Below are 17,657 nucleotides of genomic sequence, written 5' to 3'. Positions count from 1 at the left end.
TCTCATGAAATAATGGAAAGCCTAACCTTGAATTTCTCAAAGGGCTTGCTGGTCACCCAGCTTCATTGACATGGCCCCTCTCCATGAGAGGGAATAGACTGTAGTGTCTCCCCTGAGGCAGCATAGAGAGCCCACTCTCTTTTTCACCCACGACCTTCTAGACTCCTTTATCTGTTTATCTGTGGCTGGCGCCATCTGTATCACTCACCAGTGTCCCACAGCCTTGTTCCCTGTGGGGTAAACACCTTGGGTGTTATTATGCTCTGATTGGTTCACTGGAGCCTGTGTCACTCAACTACGCCCGGGTACCATCTGGCCATTCCACGAGGGTTCCAAGGGGGAGTCCAGGCTCCAGGGTATAACTGAGGGCACAGCAATGAGCCTTGTCCTAAGCACCAGTCTGTTTCACACTCATCCTGAATGTCCCTGGTGCCAAGGCTGGGACTGAACACCGGTGAGCAGGGGAGGGAAGGGTTAATCCAGAAGGACCTGCTAATCTGATGGTGGAAATGGGACACATACTCAGGACTCAGACAGACTGAGCAATAAGAGTGATGAAGCAGAAGCCCATCAGGGTGTCAGAAGGGCATTATGGGAAGGGAGTGAGAGTGGGGGAGGGGCAGAGACAGACTCCCAAGCCCACTCAGGCTGTCAATGCAGAGCCAGATACTGGGCTTGAACTCACCAACTGGGAGATCATGACCTGAGCCAAACCCAAGCTGCAGTCAGCCGCTTAACCAACTGACACACCCGGGTGCCCCTGAGAGGGGCCGATTCTAACAGAAGAGAAGAATTAGAGGCAACTTAAGTTGGAAAAAGGAAATTGGGTTCGACTGGAAAAGATACTCTTGAACTTATTTGGAATGAAGTTCTAGAATCTAGTTCTTAGTTTTTCAGATTGGAGGAGTCTTCCTCAGCCCTTCTCGACTTGTTCTTAATCATCAGTCACATTTTGATCCAGAATCAGAAATGCCAAGGCAGCAAATGTCCCGATCAGGGGTTCCTTGCATGGGACGAATGATCATCTTCTGCTATCAAAGTAAAAGAAAACACACAAATCCCACGAAAGACCATCTTCCTAAAGCTTTCTTGTTCCATCTCCTCTAGCATCTCCCTCACTTTTATTCCAGAAATGTTTTTGGAGAACCCTTTTAGCTCTGGCCCAAAGTCCTCACCCTCCACCTCTTGTGACCAGAGCTCCCACTGGCCTTAATTTTGTCACTGTGTCTGATCTGCCTCAACAGACATAGAATTCCTTGTAGACAGACCAGAAATCTCCACCCTCTGGGACTTCCTTCCAGTACTCAGGTCAGAGCCGTCTTTATCCAGAAGCCTTGGGAAAGCAGCAGCCCACAAGCTAAGGATGATTCTCTGGAATATTCTTGACCCTGTTCATGTCCTTTGGAAGCAGAACCCGCCTGGCCATCTGCTCCATTGTACCACACCCCTCCACCCCCCAACCCCAGCCAGACCCACTGGAAGCTTCCACCACAGATCTTGACAGTGATAACCCCAGTAATTGGAGGACAGCAAGTGAAGATAAGGTAGCCAAATTATTATAATGCAGGAGGTGAGCAAACCAAATGCGGGGTTCCGAGCCATTTTATAGGGGATTCATGGGGAGTTCACGGTTGGAGGGGGGGAGACAAATCTCAGGGAGGGGTGGTAATCTCCTATACGGAGAGGCCCCAGGTGGCTAATAGGTGTTCCCGACCTACAAATTAGGCTGCCTCCAGCCGCCTATTTAAGGGGCCGGGGGGGCGAGCCAGGCCTACCAGCGCAGCCGCCCTCCGCGCCCCTATCCCGCGTTCCGCACGCGCCCGCACCCGGTTCCCACAGCATGAGCCGCCAGCTGCACCAGCGCCCCGCCGGCGAGCGCCCCAGCTTCAGCGGCTGCTCGGCCGTCATCGCGGGCCGGGTCAGCGGCAGCTCCGCCTCGTTCCGGGCCGGCGTCAAGAGCACGGCGGCCTTCGGCAGCCGGAGCCTCTTCAGCCTGGGGGGCGGCCGGCGCCTGGCTCTGTGCGCCGCGGCCGGCAGGGGCGGCGCCTACGCGCTGGGCCACTGCTCCGGCACCGGCGGCCGGCTGGGCGGCTTCGTGGGCACCGTCTTCGGCAGCGCCGGGCTGGGGCCCGCGTGCCCGTCCGTGTGCCCGCCCGGCGGCATCCCTCAGGTCACCGTCAACAAGAGCCTCCTGGCCCCCCTCCACGTGGAGCTGGACCCCGAGATCCAGAAGGTGCGCGCCCAGGAGCGGGAGCAGATCAAGGCGCTGAACAATAAGTTCGCCTCCTTCATCGACAAGGTGGGTCCTCAGGCATCTGTGCGCCTTGCGTTGGTGACCAGTGTGCGCCGGGGTGCTGGCTCTGCCACTGACAGCTATGTGAAAGCTTGGGCCAGCCGGTTATCTTTTCTGGGCTTCCCTTGGCTCCTCTGTAAAATGGGCACACTGTGGCTCTTACCCCACATGAGGATGTGAGGGTGAATTGGATGTTTCTAAAGTGCTTGGAACAGTGCTAGGCACCCCCACCCCCAACCCACGACCCATGGTAAACAGAAGCTTCATTTTATCCTTGTGGACAAGACCCGGGGTGGGAATGGGGTGCGCCACAGGCAGGAGACTTGTGAAATGGCCCTCTGAGAGCTCTCAATTATCACACAAGGAGATGGGTACATATATCCAGGACAGGAGCACAAGAGGGACACTGATGAGGGAGTATCACAGGACGTGATGCTTGGTGAAGGGAAAGGACTTAACAAAGTAGGAGGTAGGATGGGGATATAAGCCAGGAAGGTGTCTAGAGGAGATGAAAGAAAAGGACCAGAAGACTGAAAGCTGGGGCTGGGTGGTGGGGGGGGGGGGGAGAGGGGAGATTGAGAAGGAGGGCATGTCGAGTTACAGGTGTGCATTCTCTATGTGTCTGTGGGGATGGGAGCATGCGGAGGTTAAAAGGGAAGCTGTCTTTGGTGACTCAGAGGTAGTGACCCCAAAGAACGAAGAGGAGAGAAGGAATATGCTTCTGTAGCCAACCTGGGGCAGAAGGTCTAGGCCATGAGTCACAGGGGACATAATACTGACAAGAGCTGATGTTACTCAGTGCCTGGTGCTGTCCCAAGGGGTTCCCATATATCAACACACAACCCATGATTGTGTTATCATTCTGCCTTGCGGATGAGGAAACCAACATGGCAGGAGGCCAGTAAACGTGCCCAGGCTGATAGAATAGCAACAGAGGACTGTGTCCCTCACCGCTGTGCTCAGGAAGAGGAAGGGAGTGGTTGGAAGGGAGAGGGAAGGACTGGAAGAAACAGAGCTACTGTCCCAGAGGACAGGGCTCATTTTCCTGTTCAAAGTCTGTTCTTCCCCCTCATGTTTCCTTCTCTCCCTCAAGCTAGAGGTAGGGAAGAAGAGGAAGGCTAGCGAGTAGCAGAGGCTTGAAGTTATTGAGCCCAAATATGTAAGACTTTTGGTCAAGTATGAAGGAACCTTCTAAAGATGTGAGAACCCGCTTTGAAATGAAAACCGAAGAAACCAACCAACCAAGAGCAACTTAGGTTGCAGATAAGAGAGAACGTGTTAATGGCCAGAGTGGCCTTCCAATGCCATTCCCCACCCCTGCACTGTTCCTCCCTTGCTTCCCCTCTTTCTTCACTCTGAAAACACCAGCATTTACAGCAAAAGAAGCTACTTCCATCACATGATAACTCACGGTGGCAGTTATAGCACTGCGTAAGCCTACTTCCCGATTTCTTTTAGACTCAATCTGATTTCTCGTCTTGGAGACCCAGAAAGGCACGTCCCCCTGGCTGAATCCATTCTCTGATGAGTCTTGCTCTTTCCTCCCTCCCATCCAAGACCGACTGTATCTGATTTCTGGGGCCCTCTCTCCCCACTGTGGAGAGGCAAGAACAGAAGGGGGATTCTGTGCTATGACCGCCTTTGGGTTCCAGGTACGGTTCCTGGAACAGCAGAACCAGGTGCTGGAGACCAAGTGGAACCTGCTGCAGCAGTTAGACCTGAACAACTGCAGGAAGAACCTGGAGTCCATTTATGAGGGCTACATCAGCAACCTCCGGAAGCAGCTGGAGACACAGACAGGCGACAGGGTGCGGCTGGACTCGGAGCTGAGAAGCATGCAGGATTTGGTGGAGGACTACAAGAAGAGGTGAGTGGAGAGGCAGAGAATCCACCACTGGAGGGTCTTGAGGACAGATTGAGGTTTCGATCTGCAGCCAGCATTTTTGCCTTCTTAGGTCCTTTGCTGATACCATGTGCGATTTCCTTTCCCCTGGGGAGGGAGGGAGATCCAGACAGGTTGAGACATAGGAAGAGAAAGGATCTCTACCCAAAGTGGTGCCCTGAATCGCCTAGGAAATGGTGTGCCCATTCTCACATTGGAAATGGAGACATGGGGACAAGAGGGCTGTCTCAAAACCAGATGGACAGCCCAGATGGCATTGTAGCTCCTCCTGTGCGAGGGGCATTCCATGGGAGTACCTAGGATGTGAGCCAGCACGCCAATCCCAGAACAAAACCTAAAGCTGAGCAAACAAGGGTTTTAAAAACTTTTTTCATGCTGCAGCATATCTGTGCTGCTGAATCCCATTAATTTCCCCCAGGCTTGAGCCATCCCGGCTCAGTGTGATCTGGTATTTTGGAAGCTGGCTTTCAGGCGCCAGGATCTCTAGGGAAAGATGACTTCTTCCACAATTCAAGGGGATGGAGATGGTCAGAGCCAAGTGATTTCTCTTGCTCCATGTTCAATCTGCCTGTCCACCCCTGTTCTGAAGTAGCCCCAAGCAGAACTCTGCCCTGAGACCTGCGAAGAGTCCTGAGGGAGGAGGTGACATAGTCTATAGTCCTGAAAGCACACAGATTATGGGGACAGGCTTAAAGAACACGCTCAGAGAGCCCCCCAGGCAGTGGAAATGAATACAGTGTGAACTGAGACTGAGTGGCATTAAGATGGAAATGCCACCCCATTGGATATTTGGGTAGAATTCTGGAGGAAAAGAGGGGATTTCCAGGCAGAGCCCAGATGTCCAGGTCAGAAGCATCCAAAGATCATGCTGCCTCTGGGCTTTTCAGACCAGGGAAGCCAGGTGTTCTGGAGTCACCACCATGACCATGAGTCACTGAGTCCTCTGAGAACTTCAGCTTTAATATTTATAAAATTCAGATACTGCTGCCTGCCTCGCCACGTGCACGAGCTGTTGAGAGAGGGTAATGCCAGAAAGTAATGTATTAACAGCTCTTAAAAGAACCAAAGTGCTAGGCAACACTAAGGCCTGGTGTCCTGATGTCACTGAGATCCTAGCTTTACTATTAACTAGCTTTATGACTTTGCCTCATGTATAAAATTGGGAGATGATAATAATAGAAGCTATTTCGCAGGATTACCGTGGGGATGAAATGAAATAATGAAATGAATTGGGAACTATTGTAAAATCCACTTGGCAAGAAATGGAAGTCTACATCTTGTACAGTAGGTTATTGGAAGCATTCAAGATTAAAGTGATAGAGATTTAATATAATTAATATATCTGTGTTCTGAAACAAAAAATCAATATGCATTTGGCTGTAGCTTAACTTTTATGTATGCATTATAATGTATTTTGTAAATTATAAGTTAGTTCCAAAGTCAATAGTGCTATGAAATGCGTTCTTTTTCTTTATAAAAGTGTGTAGATGTGTATGTTCTGCTGTTTGGTTTCTAGAAGTACCTAATTAAAAATTATGGCCAAATGAATGTGATTAATTTTGATAGCCATCATGATCAAACTTTTTCTATGTATTTTATGGAATAGAAAGATAGGCTAAAAACTAATTGGTCTGCAACTAGGGTATACTCTTATTTGTTAACGGGAGGAAGAAAGATTGAATATTTTATAAGATAATGTGAGATAATGATAAATTGTAATAGAAACAACTATTTGATAAAAAGAAGTATTCAATTGTCTTTTAAGTAACCCACACAGAATCTGAGATAAATCATATCAACTGTTTTTTATGTATTTTATCCAGTGTGACTGACAAAATCCGGCGGGTTCAGAAAATGTTCCAGTCACATTTTAAAATAACCCACTTCACTAACCTGTACTACTTGAGTCATTCAGCAGGCCTTTTTCCCCCTTGGCAGCCAGCGGCATGCCTTAGGAAGAAGGAAAAAGCTGAAATGGATTGCTCGTGTTAAATCATATGGAAACAAGCCATTTTCTAGCATTAATTAAGATTCATTATTCAACATTCTTTGACAACAGTAAGAGGTGACATAGGTCTTTGAGTCATCTATACTCTTGTCTCCCCAATCTATAATATATCTGCATGAATAACATCCCAGCCCTATCCAAGCATCCTGTTTCTAAGACCTTGCTTCATCTGGAACAGAAATATGTATATATATTTAAAAAACCCAGTAGAAACAACTCGAAGGTGGGGATAGTGTTTTGTTTGGTGCCTGGGACGTTTTGCACCATGGGCTAATGCACTGTGCTAAGGGGCCGGATGGCAGAAGGGGTGCGTCTTTCTGCTGTCAGGAGGGTGGGGGTAGTTGTGAAACAGAGGAGGGACAGTGAAGCCCCCCACAGGTGCATTCTAGGGCAGCTGCACGGCAGGATAGGTCACATGTGAACGAAGGAGCTGGATGTGAATTCCTTTAAACCTGTTCCTGTCACGTCCCCTTTAGAAGGCTGTGCATGCCCCAAGGGTACGTGAACCCCAGTTTGTAGGCCACTGCCATGCAGCTCTGGGCATGGAGGTGATCACCAACTGCTCAGGGAGCATTTGCAGAACTGAATTATCCCAATGGCAACGCCACCTCCGTTCTCTTGCCGCACACAGGTATGAGGTGGAGATTAACCGACGCACAGCTGCTGAGAATGAGTTTGTGGTGCTCAAGAAGGTGAGAGGGGAGCAGGAAGGGCTGGAGGAGGCCTAGGGAAGCTCCCTGAACACCTGACACAGTGATGTCGGTAGGCTGAGGAAAGGGTGACCGGGGTTCTAATTTCCCTGCTCTCCTAAGTCCCCTTGCCTGGGATGCATGCTCCCAGAACCTGCCAGCTTCCAGTCCACACATTTCGCCACACTTCTGGCACGGCCATCGCCCTGCACATTGGTTGGTTTGCTGTCAGCAGCCGGGCCTCCCTGTGAAGGCCAGGGAGAGGGGAGTAGAGCCCGTAGGGAACCTGAGGCTCATTGTGGCAGGGAGGGAGGGCAGGGGAAGGCAGCTGGCTCCTCTCTGTGTCCCCCAGGATGTGGATGCCGCCTACATGAACAAGGTTGAGCTCCAAGCCAAGGTGGACTCCCTGACGGATGAGATCAAATTCTTCAAGTGCCTCTATGAAGGGGTAAGGATATCGCTGAGCTCTCCTGTGTGGTCTGTGCCACTCACAAGTGGCTTCTGGCCTTCGGCCTACATGGATGTGTCGACCAAAGGTTGGCAGCTCAGTGCAGCTGACGTTTGCTGAGCAATGAGGTGGGCTTGAGGAGGGCCTGATGGAGAATAAATGATCCCTGTCTTCCAGGAAGTCGCAGTCCGATAGGGAAAACAACCTGCAGATGAGCTCTAGAGGGGAGCAGAGGAAGGTATAGGGAGTTCTGCCTGAGCCGCCAGGGAAGGTTCCCAGAGAAGGATGAGGAAAATCTCAGGGGGTGCTGAGAAGGTCACGGGGGTCTTGCCTGAGGAGCTGGATGCGTGGCCTGAGTTGTACTAAACCGTGAGGGGCCTGGGGAAAAGGAAGGTGGTCGGTGATCCTAGAGAAGCTCTGTGTGCCACGCTCAGATCTAATATTCCGGATGAAGTCATAGAGTGTGGAATAGGGGTAGGTGCAGGCCTGAGTGCATGATGGAGAGGGCAGTCCCACCTTGGGACTGAAAGCCCAACGCGCTCCCCTCGTGCCTGGCACACACCGGCACTGGTAGGCTCTGCGGAAGGCTGAGGGAGGGCAGTGAGGGATTGGCCAGGGAGGGTTGGGAGATGTGCTCTCTTCATGGGGATCCTCTAACTGGCTCCACTTCCCTAACTGTTGTCCAGGAGATTGCTCAGATGCAGTCCCACATCAGCGACACATCTGTCATCCTGTCCATGGACAATAACCGGGACCTGAACTTGGACAGCATCATCGATGAAGTCCGTGCCCAGTATGAGGAGATCGCCCTGAAGAGCAAGACCGAGGCTGAGGCCCTGTACCAGACCAAGGTGGGCTGTGTGCCGGGTGTGCAAGGCCCAGTGACTACAGCTGCCACTCTCTCCTCGTGTGTTCATGTGCATGTGTGTGTGTATTGGGCTGGGTTGAGACCTCTTTTGTCTTGGAGTTGAGCCTTGTGGAAATGCCCCCCTGTGGTCCAGGGAGGGCAACCACAGCTTTGGCATGTGTTAGGGGCATATATGGGCTTGGCTGTTGGCCCTAGCTGACAGCAGAGGTCACATGAGCCACAACCCAGGGAAGACTCTGTCAGTTTCTGTGGGTAATCCATCCATCTTGGCTTTTCTTTGTGTTCCCAACTTCGTAGAACTCCACCAAGGCTCTCACCCTTGTGGACCTGAGGACCCTGTTGAGCTGGAGCAGGGCCTTCCTGTCTGAAAGGAAAGGGTGGGCTTTCTCTTCCTTTTCCGTCCCTTCCCCCCCATCTCTCCTCCCAGTACCTTTGCTGCTTGGGCAGTGAGAACAGCATGTGGTCCCCCTCCCCCTCTCCATGCTCAGGACCCTTGGGAGGTGAATTCCCAATGGTCCTCTGCTCCTCCTTCTCGCCCCACGTCAGATCCAAGAACTGCAGGTCACAGCGGGCCAGCAAGGGGACGACCTCAAACTCACCAAGGCTGAGATCTCAGAGCTCAACCGCCTGATCCAGAGGATCCGCTCAGAGATAGGGAATGTGAAGAAGCAGGTGGGTTCCATGAAATGAGTCAGCTGACGGGCTGTCTTGGGCACCAAGTGTATGAGACTAAATACGGAACAAAGATAAGACATGGTCCCTCCTGAGGGCATTTACAGTCCAGGAGGAGAGAATAGTCTGAACCCGTATAGAAGGATGAAGCATTCCACCCACTGTGAAACATGCTTCCTAAGGGCTGTAGGGGTCTGGAGTGGCCAGAGCGGAATGAAGACCCCAGGGAGGCTTCCTACAGGAGGTGGGAGGGGATGGGCAGAAAGGAGAGGGAAGGGGTCCTGGTGAGGGAGCCGGCATGAGCAATGGATCCAAGGTGGGCGCTGCATGGCATGTGTGCAGGGGTGAGAGGCACCTAGCTCAAGCACAAGTTCTATGATGGGTGGGGTACGAGGGGGCGGGACCCCACCGGGTAGCACAGGGCAGATTATGGGCACCTGTGAAGCCGGGCAGTGGAGTTTAGACCCGACACAGTAGGTGAAAAGGAGGTTTCATGTGATGATGAATCGGTGCCAGAGGAAGGAGAGCCCAGCAGTGGAATTTAGGAGAATGGGAGAGAAAGAGCTTTCCAAATAGACTTGGCCCAGGGCTCTGCTCTGTGTTTTCGTCCTGCTGTGGCAGTGCTGTGTGTGGTGGCCTGGCACTGAGTGACCCCATGACCCCAGGTGCATCATTTGGGTTATCTGAGTCTGTAGGAAGCAAACCCAGGAAATTCCCAGAGTTGGTGGAGGCTGGCACAAAGGCTTCCTGGACAAGTCAAGTGGCCCTGTCCCCTTGTCCTCTTCTTTAGAGGCCCCTCCCTTCCCTACACACACACACACACACACACACACACACACACACACTCCTGTGCACCAGGCTCCTGGCAGCTGAAAGAAAAAAGACCACATTACACAAGAACTCATGGTGTTTTTCATTTAATCAAGTTCTGCATACACGAAAGAAAAACAACAAGGTGTTTGAAGCTGCCCTCAGGTATCAGATTATAATGTGTAGCTGGCAAAATGCCGTGTGTTTACGGTTGGGTGAGTTTATTACCAGAAAGTGACGTCTGCAATCAGAACACCACCTAGGAGGTCAGGGAAGATGTCCTCCGTGGGGGAGCCCATGGGGGTCACTCTCGATGCTTGGTCCCCTTGAAGCTCCTCCAGAGGGCCCTCAGTCAGGGTGCTTTCTGGCCCTCTGGCCTTCCCACCAAAGAAGCACATAGTTTCACCTGCAGACTGTCTTGACATTTGCTGACCCCAGGATCCATGGGATGATTGTTGTCAAGGATGCCCAAATTTCATGCCCTCTCCCCTCACGTCACATTCACGAGACCCAGAAGCCTCCTGGGCTCACCGTGCGGGACCTCAGTCAGTGAAAAGGAGCAGAGGCCAGTTTGGCAGAATTTGGCACACTTTCCTTTCAGACAGGAAGGCCCTGCCCCAGCCCAACAGAGTGTATTGCCATGCCCTGACTGATTAGACCTCCACAGTCCTGAGGATGGGACGTGGTCTTCTGTGGTCGGGTGGCTGGGTCCTGAGGCTGTGAGCCACTCACCTGAAACACTGTGGGTGTTTGCACGGCTGGGGGCCTGCCCGGCACAGGGGTGGCGCCGGCTGGACCGCAATCTAGAATTCCGTCTGGCCTTAGCATCAGCTGCTTTCCTTGGGGTGAAGCAAATTTGACTGCAGAGGAAGGGGACACACCAGAAAAGAGAAGCCAGAGTTTTAGATCCCACCAAAACCTTGGCCTAGTGATGGAACACACACCAAGACTAAGAGGTCCAAAAGCCCACGGCAGCCGTCCCATGGCCGCAGCCCAGAGCCTCATCTGCAGTTTTGTATTGCACGTTAGCCTTCCACCTGACAGCAGCTGCCTGCCCGCTTGGGAAACCTGGTAACAAGAGTATCTTTTGAGGCTATTACTCCCCTAGTGTGATGCTCTGTGGAATTTTGGAGGCCAGACTCAGTGTGGCAGGTTTACTGAACAGAAATTTCATCAGTAAGGAACTTTATTAATCCCTTTTTTTTTTTTTTTTTTTGGTTTTTGTCTTGGGTTGGCATTAGAATCTTGCAGCCAGTGTTACAGACCAGGAGGGGGAGGGCAGGGGCCACAGGCCCAGGGAGCTCGCCTTCTCAGTGCCCTTCCTCCTCTCTCCCAAGGTAGGGAAGCTCCAGCTTCACATGCCAACGCATGAGCGGAGGTGAGCCATGCTGGAGTTAGGAGAAAGGACAGATCTGTAGCAATGTCCAAAGGGGGGGGGACACTGGGAGGACCTCAGAGCATTTACTATCGGTCAGGACCAGATGAGGGGAGGGTGTCTGAGCAGGATCTCAGAACTGCGTTCTGGCTCAAAGCGCTGGATGCACTTGCTCTGCAGTGCTCTAACCTGGAGACGGCCATCGCCGATGCCGAGCAGCGGGGCGACTGCGCCCTGAAGGATGCCCGGGCCAAGCTGGATGAGCTGGAGGCCGCCCTGCACCAGGCCAAGGAGGAGCTGGCCCGGATGCTGCGGGAGTACCAGGAGCTCATGAGCCTGAAGCTGGCCCTGGACGTGGAGATCGCCACCTACCGCAAGCTGCTGGAGGGCGAAGAGTGCAGGTGGGGGGCCAGATATCTCTAATCTGGAACAGTTCCCTGTCTGCGTGAGTAGGAAGATTCAGGGCAAACAGTTTGGGTCGGTTCAGGTCCTACTGAGGCAATGGGTTTGACATGGTGCAGTAGAAAAGACCAAAGTTAGACTCTAGGAAGGACTGAGTTGTAAAAATCCCAGAGAGGTAGTGGGAGAGGAAATATTAACATCTGTAGCGGTTGCAAAACAGAGTGTCCCTGGCCCTTTGTGCTGCGCACTTGAGGGTGAGTCGGGGGAGGGGGCGGGCAGGATGGCTTCCAAGAGTCATCTGAGTGCGAGGTAACTCTGGCAAAGCCTGAGGCCCTGCGAGGATGTGAGCTCGTTCCTCTTGACTGTGTGAGACCACTGGCATAATAGAGGGGAGCAGGGACATGATCACTCCAGCCACCAGACCACTCCAGAGCTGCTCTGATGGAGAAGGGAGCCTTCACAGCAGATTTTTTTGTCTCTGTTCCTTTCCGGAGAGGTCCCACTGTGGTGTGTGGGAAGAAGGGATGGATGGGCAGTGTGCATTCTGAGCGGCATCCCTGTGACCCCCTGGATAGATGCAGTGCTGCTTTACAGAGGGTTTATCTGCCTTCCCCACTTTCTCTCTCCAGGATGTCCGGGGAACACCCCAGTTCCGTGAGCATCTGTAAGTACCAGGACCTGGTTCTGCCCTTGGTCACCTACCAGAAGTCTGAGCCTCCAATTCCATGACACCAGAGAGAAGTCAGGACAGCAGGGAGGGTTCAGGACAGATGTAGGGGTGTGAAGAGGCTTTAGTAGCCAATGAGAAGCAGCGGATGGAGAAAAATAATAATACCGTGAAAGACAGAAGCACAATCCATGGAACGATCAAATGATGCCCAGTAGTGTATAATCCAAACGCCTCTTGTAAGCATGAGGCTTCCTGGAGACATTCTATTGATCTTGAGACCAGCGCACAATCAAGGCTCTAGCTTGCAGTCGGTGGGGCGGGGGGAGGGGGGGTTGGGTAGTGGTGCTGGGGGTGGAGGGGGCTGGGGGGAGCCTGAGGGCAGGACAGTGGAAGGAGCTGAAACAGGCTGGAAAGCTAGAGACAGTGCAGGGGAGTTACTGTGGTGGTGGTGGGGGGTACTCCAGCAGCCCCTTCCTTGGGGGCTGCACCGAAGGGTCTTTGTTCCTGTGGGGGAAGGTCCCTGCCAGAGCTCGCTGGAGCTCTAAGTCTGTCGCTGGTGGATGGACGCAGACGGATAGGACAGGGTCTAATACGTGCGGCCAAATACTTAAAAAATGATCAGTGCTGCTGAAAACCTCTTTGTAAACTAAAAGCACACTGCAGAGAGAATCTGTCCCCAGGGGGAGGAAATTGAAGGAGTGGCCGGGATGCCACAGGCCGGGGGGTCTTCTCTCCCCGCCCCCTTCCAGCTGTGATCAGCAGCACTGGTGCTGGGGCAGGAGGGGCTGGCTTCAGCGTGGGCTTCGGCGCCTCGAGCGGTTACGGCTTCAAACCTGCGGCCGTGGACGTCAAAACCAAAGGCAACTGTGGCAGCGAGTTCAAGGATCCCCTGCCCAAGACCTCAGGCAGCAGCTGTGCAACCAAAAAGGCCTCGAGATGAAGGGCTGTGTGCAGAAAGCTGCAGAACCCGTCTGCTCCACCCCCACTCCCTGCCCACCCCCACCCTGTCCCAGCCCTGAAGTGCTTCCTCTGGAGCCCCAGTCCCTGAGCCGTCCCCTGTCCCTGTGGTCCGGGTGGTGCACGCTCTTTTGTGGGAAGTCCGGTCACGAGTGCTCTCGGTGACCTCCTCCTTGGCCATTTATCATTGGGTCGCTGCCCCCAGTGCAGAGATAACACATCTACGTAGGATGTTTCCCCCCTTGGGCAGGTGTGAGCCCCTCTGTCCCCATGCCTTTCTTGGGCCTTTGCGGCCCAGGGGGTCTCTCTGTCCTCTGCTTCGGGTCATGTCCGGTTCTCCGCTTCTCCTGCAATAAATGATCAGTGCCATTTGATTCCCGTGTTGAATCTGTTGCCCAGGAAGTTGACGTTGGCAGCGCCCCTTCTAAAGTTCCTCAGTCTAATTCTGGGGTGCCAGGCCGGACGTGGGTCTCTGCCAAGTAGGTACTGCTGAGGGCGGCTCCTGGTCAGCAGCTGGGGTTTGTTTCTGACATGCCTCTGGACAGGCTCTGCTTCCGGGGCACTGGGGCACCTGTGCACACAGTGTGAGGTGGGCATTATCACCCCTGTTGCAGACAGGCTCACATCGCGGTCACGCCAGGACGCTCAGGCACGCGAGCTTTGGCGTGGCTTCTCGCCCGGGTTGTCAAAGGCACCCACACTAAGTGCCTCTTATTTTCTTCTTTTTCCTTATGTCCTCACTCTCCTGCCAACCCACCTTAACTCCGCTGCCCCACAGAGGGCCTTTTTCTGTTTTTCCAGCCAATTCTTTTCCACCCCAAAGTTTGAGGCTTGCCTGTGTGTACGTTTCTGGATGCGTCGGATCTGTTGGGTGCAGAAAGTAGCGGCTCACCAAACCAGTCTTCAGGTACTGGGAATACTGGAGTAAACAAACAGGCACAGATTGTGTTCTCACAGAGCTTACAGCCTATGGGAAGAGTGAAACCACGCAACTAACAGAGACATCCATAGCACACGGCAAGCAGTGATTATTGCCATGAGTGGAAATTAAGTGAAGGAAGAAGGGTGCTCTCTGAGGCATGCGCGTGTCTCTGCAGGGGTGTTGTTTTCTCGGAATCAGTTCCCACCGTTGGTTCCAGCAAGGTGCTAAGAGTGAGACCACCTTCCAGGGATGAGCCTCGTTTGAGGGGGGCATTCGAGGTACCCAATGATGCCTTCTCCCACATCATCCCTAGCTTTAACCTTGGTTTTTCTTTCCAGCGGGCCAGGACTTTTCATACCCAAGGATCTTTGCAAATACAATTTTTTCACTTGCAGGTGCCCGTGCCCCATTTAGGGAAAGCCCGCGCTCATCCTTTGTGGCCTGGCTGAAATGCCACCTCCCACGTTCATGCTTTTTCTGGTCCCTCCTGGCAAACTCCATCAAAGTCATTGAACATTAAATGAGAGGGAACATTAGAGCTGGTGGCCAGACAGTTCTCCCTGTCCCCTTACTTTAAAAAAAATGTTTATTTACTCATTTTGAGAGAGAGAGAGCACAAATGTGAGTAGGGGACACACGTAGAGAGGAGAGAGAATCCCAAGCAGCCTCCATATTGTCAGCATGGTGCCCGGTATGGGGCTCGACATGGGCTTGATTCCACGAAAGGTGAGATCATGACCTGTGCTGAAATCGAGAGTCGGATGCTTAACTGACTGAGCCACCCAGGCATCTCTCCTTGTCTCCTCACTTTATAGGCCAGCAAATGGAGGCCTGGATGGTTCTGTGCTCTGCCCTGGTTCACAGCCCCACACATCCACAGCACCATTCCAGAATCTGCATTATAGTTGGTGCTTTATTTTCCTGGTGTCCTGGTAGTTGCACACACGTGTGTCACCTCACCCCACTCCCTCTCAGCCCCGTGTTTCAGGGTCCCCAGTCTGCGTCACAGTTGGGACTCAATACACGTTTGCTGCAAGAATGCATGGCTTAGTCTAGTCCACCTTCGCTGGGGAGAAGGGGCTTGGGGTATACACAGGTGCCCTGATGACTTGGTTTGTGAGTAATGAAACATACTTGTGTTAATAAATTTGAGTTTTATAGACATCCATGTATATGAAGTTTATATAACTTATCAACCAATCTGGAACCCTTTGGATCTGGACATTTGCTAAACTGGATGGTCAGATGACAGGCATAAGCCAGCCTGTCTCAGGCAAACGGTCCCCCTGCTAGCATACCAGTCGAGTGTCATAAGCTTGGCTTCCCATCCTGGCTCCTCTAATGGCTAGTTGTGGCCCTCGTGCAAGATCTTGCCCTTGCAAGATAGGATCGACACAAGCTGGCCATCACTGAGCCTTTCCTATGACAGGCACTGTTCTCGACCCCAACTCTCCTGAGCACTTTACGTCCGGCAACTCAGTTAATTCTTCCAACAATCTGATATAGGTGTTATTGCTACAAGATGCAATGATCATAATGCACATCTTACTAATGAGAATACTGAGGCTCAGAGGAGTGAAAGAAACCATCCAATGTCACATAGTTAAGAAATGGCAGCGTTGGGAACCGAACGCCAGCCCAGCTGCAGAGCCCATACTTCCAGACAGGACACTTCGTTACTGACAAGGTTCTCATTGTAGAGGAATAAATGAAAAAGGATCATGGAAGAACTACAGTTTGCCTGGAATATAGTTTGCAGCCAACAGATGTTGGTTGTTACAATATTATTGCCCGTGCAGGGGCCTTCTATGCCGGCTCTGCACTGGTTCACGACCCATCAGTCCACCGCAGGACTGTGCCCAAGGACCTGGCTGAGAGGGGTTAAGTGCAGGACAGGGGGCACTGGGTCTTCTCATTGAAACACATTCCCATGCGGTCACGAACTGCTGATTTCTAAGCAGGAGAGAGAACTCCTTGGAGCCTGGATTTTGTGCACACACACTGCCCTCTGCCAGCATCCCCAGGTACTGCACCTTCCTTTTCCACGGCTCCAGAGGAGACTTCCCTTTAGTGCAGAGGGTGTGGAACGATCTGGAACAAGGCTCTGTGCCCGCCACAGGGTGCCAGCTGGAGGAGATGCTGTTTCACTCCCTGGCGTGCCCAGGCTGGCTCCAGCCTCCATGTTGCCCAGACCCTGGCTCCTGCCCCCTCCCTCTCCTCTCTGACCTCTCACTCACATAGGGTGAGGGGCACTGGCTGCGAAGCCTGAACCTCCTCATCTCTACTCAGAGATCTTGGGGCTTCCTGCCAGCTCTTCCTCAATGAGTGCCTGAGAATCCTGGTGCTGATCTGGAGGTCCTGGGGGTGAAACCCTCATCCCTCAGCAATACGCTCCCCCAGCCCCATCTGCACTGTGTGAAAGTCCCTGCCTTGATGCAGGGTGGCCCCCTCTGAGATCTCTCTCTTTCTCTGTCTCTCTGTCTCTGTCTCTCTCAGTAGATGATACAGGCATGGAGGTGCTGGCAAGGCACAGCCAAGGGGTAACAGAGGAAGGAAGAGATCAGAGCTAAACACAGACATTCTGGGAAGGCTTCCTGGAGGAGGTGGAAAGGGCATCTTAAAGACCTTTTATGTCACATTTGGCAGCTGCTCTGAGATTTCCAGCTGCCCTTTGCTAGCTGTGTCCAATCTTTCTTCCAGGGCCTCCACCACTTTTATCACCTTCAGGATGACAACTGCTTGTAGGACAATCACTTTATTTGGCAAGTGCTGCCAGAACCGCCAGAGACAGTGAGAGTCTCTTCTCTCCTGTGAACCACTTTCCATGGCCTCGCGCATCGCTGCCCTCTGGTAAACGTCCACACCACACCCCTGTGTAGATGTGGTCCCTCTTAGAGGCTTGTTGCTTGAATCCTTCCTTCTTGCTTCCAATCCATCCATCCATCCATCCATCTTCCCCAGGAGGGCTCTCAGGGGGTCCAAACACTCCAGATGCAGCACCAAGTTCCAGATTAAAGCTGCTCCCAACAAGTGACCTGAACCATAGCACAGTGGACCCAGGCTAGAGGGGACCTGTGTGCAGGAAGTCGCCCTGTGTGGAAGGGCACAGTCTGCAGTTGGCCAGTTGAGTATTTCTTTTGCCACTTATAAAACTGTGACTTCGGCAACCCCGTCTGCCTGCTCCTTTGTTTTCTCATTTGTAAAGTGGGAAAAATAAGAGTATTTACCTACAGGACTGATGTGAGGATGAAATGCATCAAAATGCACCCAGCAAGCCCTCAACAAGCGAGCACTCGGTGTCTACACCTGAGCACAGCTGTTTCACTGTGTGGATTCCAATCCCTGCTGGATTCCCTGCTGGATTCCAATCCCAGGCCAGCAGCTCTTCCCCTTCTTATTCCCTTCAGCCCTTCCAGCTCACATCGGTTTCTAGAAGGTTCTCTCCCACAGCCGCTGGTCCTTCTCAGCCCTCTCCTTGGCTCTCAGTTATGACATGCGGCCCCCACCCTTGTTCCATGCTGCCCAGCTGTTCCTCTTCCCTAATGGGAACCAGTGTGCCCCCGTCTCTTGTGCTCACTGGCTCCCACTTCCAGACCGTTCCTGTCCTGGTGTGCGGCCCCGTCCCCCACTCTCCGATCTG

At 52.7% G+C, this 17,657-nt stretch overlaps 1 protein-coding gene across 1 annotated transcript; it reads left to right on the top strand.

The window, feature by feature from the left end:
- Positions 1 to 1,840: 1,840 nt before the first annotated feature.
- Positions 1,841 to 13,469, top strand: KRT72 (keratin 72). Its single transcript, XM_042992359.1, has 9 exons — positions 1,841 to 2,299; positions 3,946 to 4,160; positions 6,836 to 6,896; positions 7,246 to 7,341; positions 8,028 to 8,192; positions 8,756 to 8,881; positions 11,247 to 11,467; positions 12,098 to 12,132; positions 12,888 to 13,469. The coding sequence occupies exons 1-9, from the start codon at positions 1,841 to 1,843 to the stop codon at positions 13,076 to 13,078; spliced, it is 1,569 nt and encodes a 522-aa protein (XP_042848293.1). The 3' UTR covers positions 13,079 to 13,469.
- Positions 13,470 to 17,657: the final 4,188 nt, after the last annotated feature.

Source organism: Panthera tigris, chromosome B4, assembly GCF_018350195.1.
Source record: "Panthera tigris isolate Pti1 chromosome B4, P.tigris_Pti1_mat1.1, whole genome shotgun sequence".
Lineage (NCBI taxonomy): Eukaryota > Metazoa > Chordata > Mammalia > Carnivora > Felidae > Panthera > Panthera tigris.
This window is presented reverse-complemented; position numbering and strand designations above follow the sequence as displayed.

Excerpts from the sequence above, each read along its gene's own strand:
- KRT72 (XM_042992359.1), top strand. The coding sequence starts at position 1,841 with ATGAGCCGCCAGCTGCACCAGCGCCCCGCCGGCGAGCGCCCCAGCTTC. Across the intron at positions 6,897-7,245 it reads AGTTTGTGGTGCTCAAGAAG|GATGTGGATGCCGCCTACAT; the intron begins GTGAGAGGGGAG and ends TGTGTCCCCCAG. Across the intron at positions 8,882-11,246 it reads TAGGGAATGTGAAGAAGCAG|TGCTCTAACCTGGAGACGGC; the intron begins GTGGGTTCCATG and ends CTTGCTCTGCAG.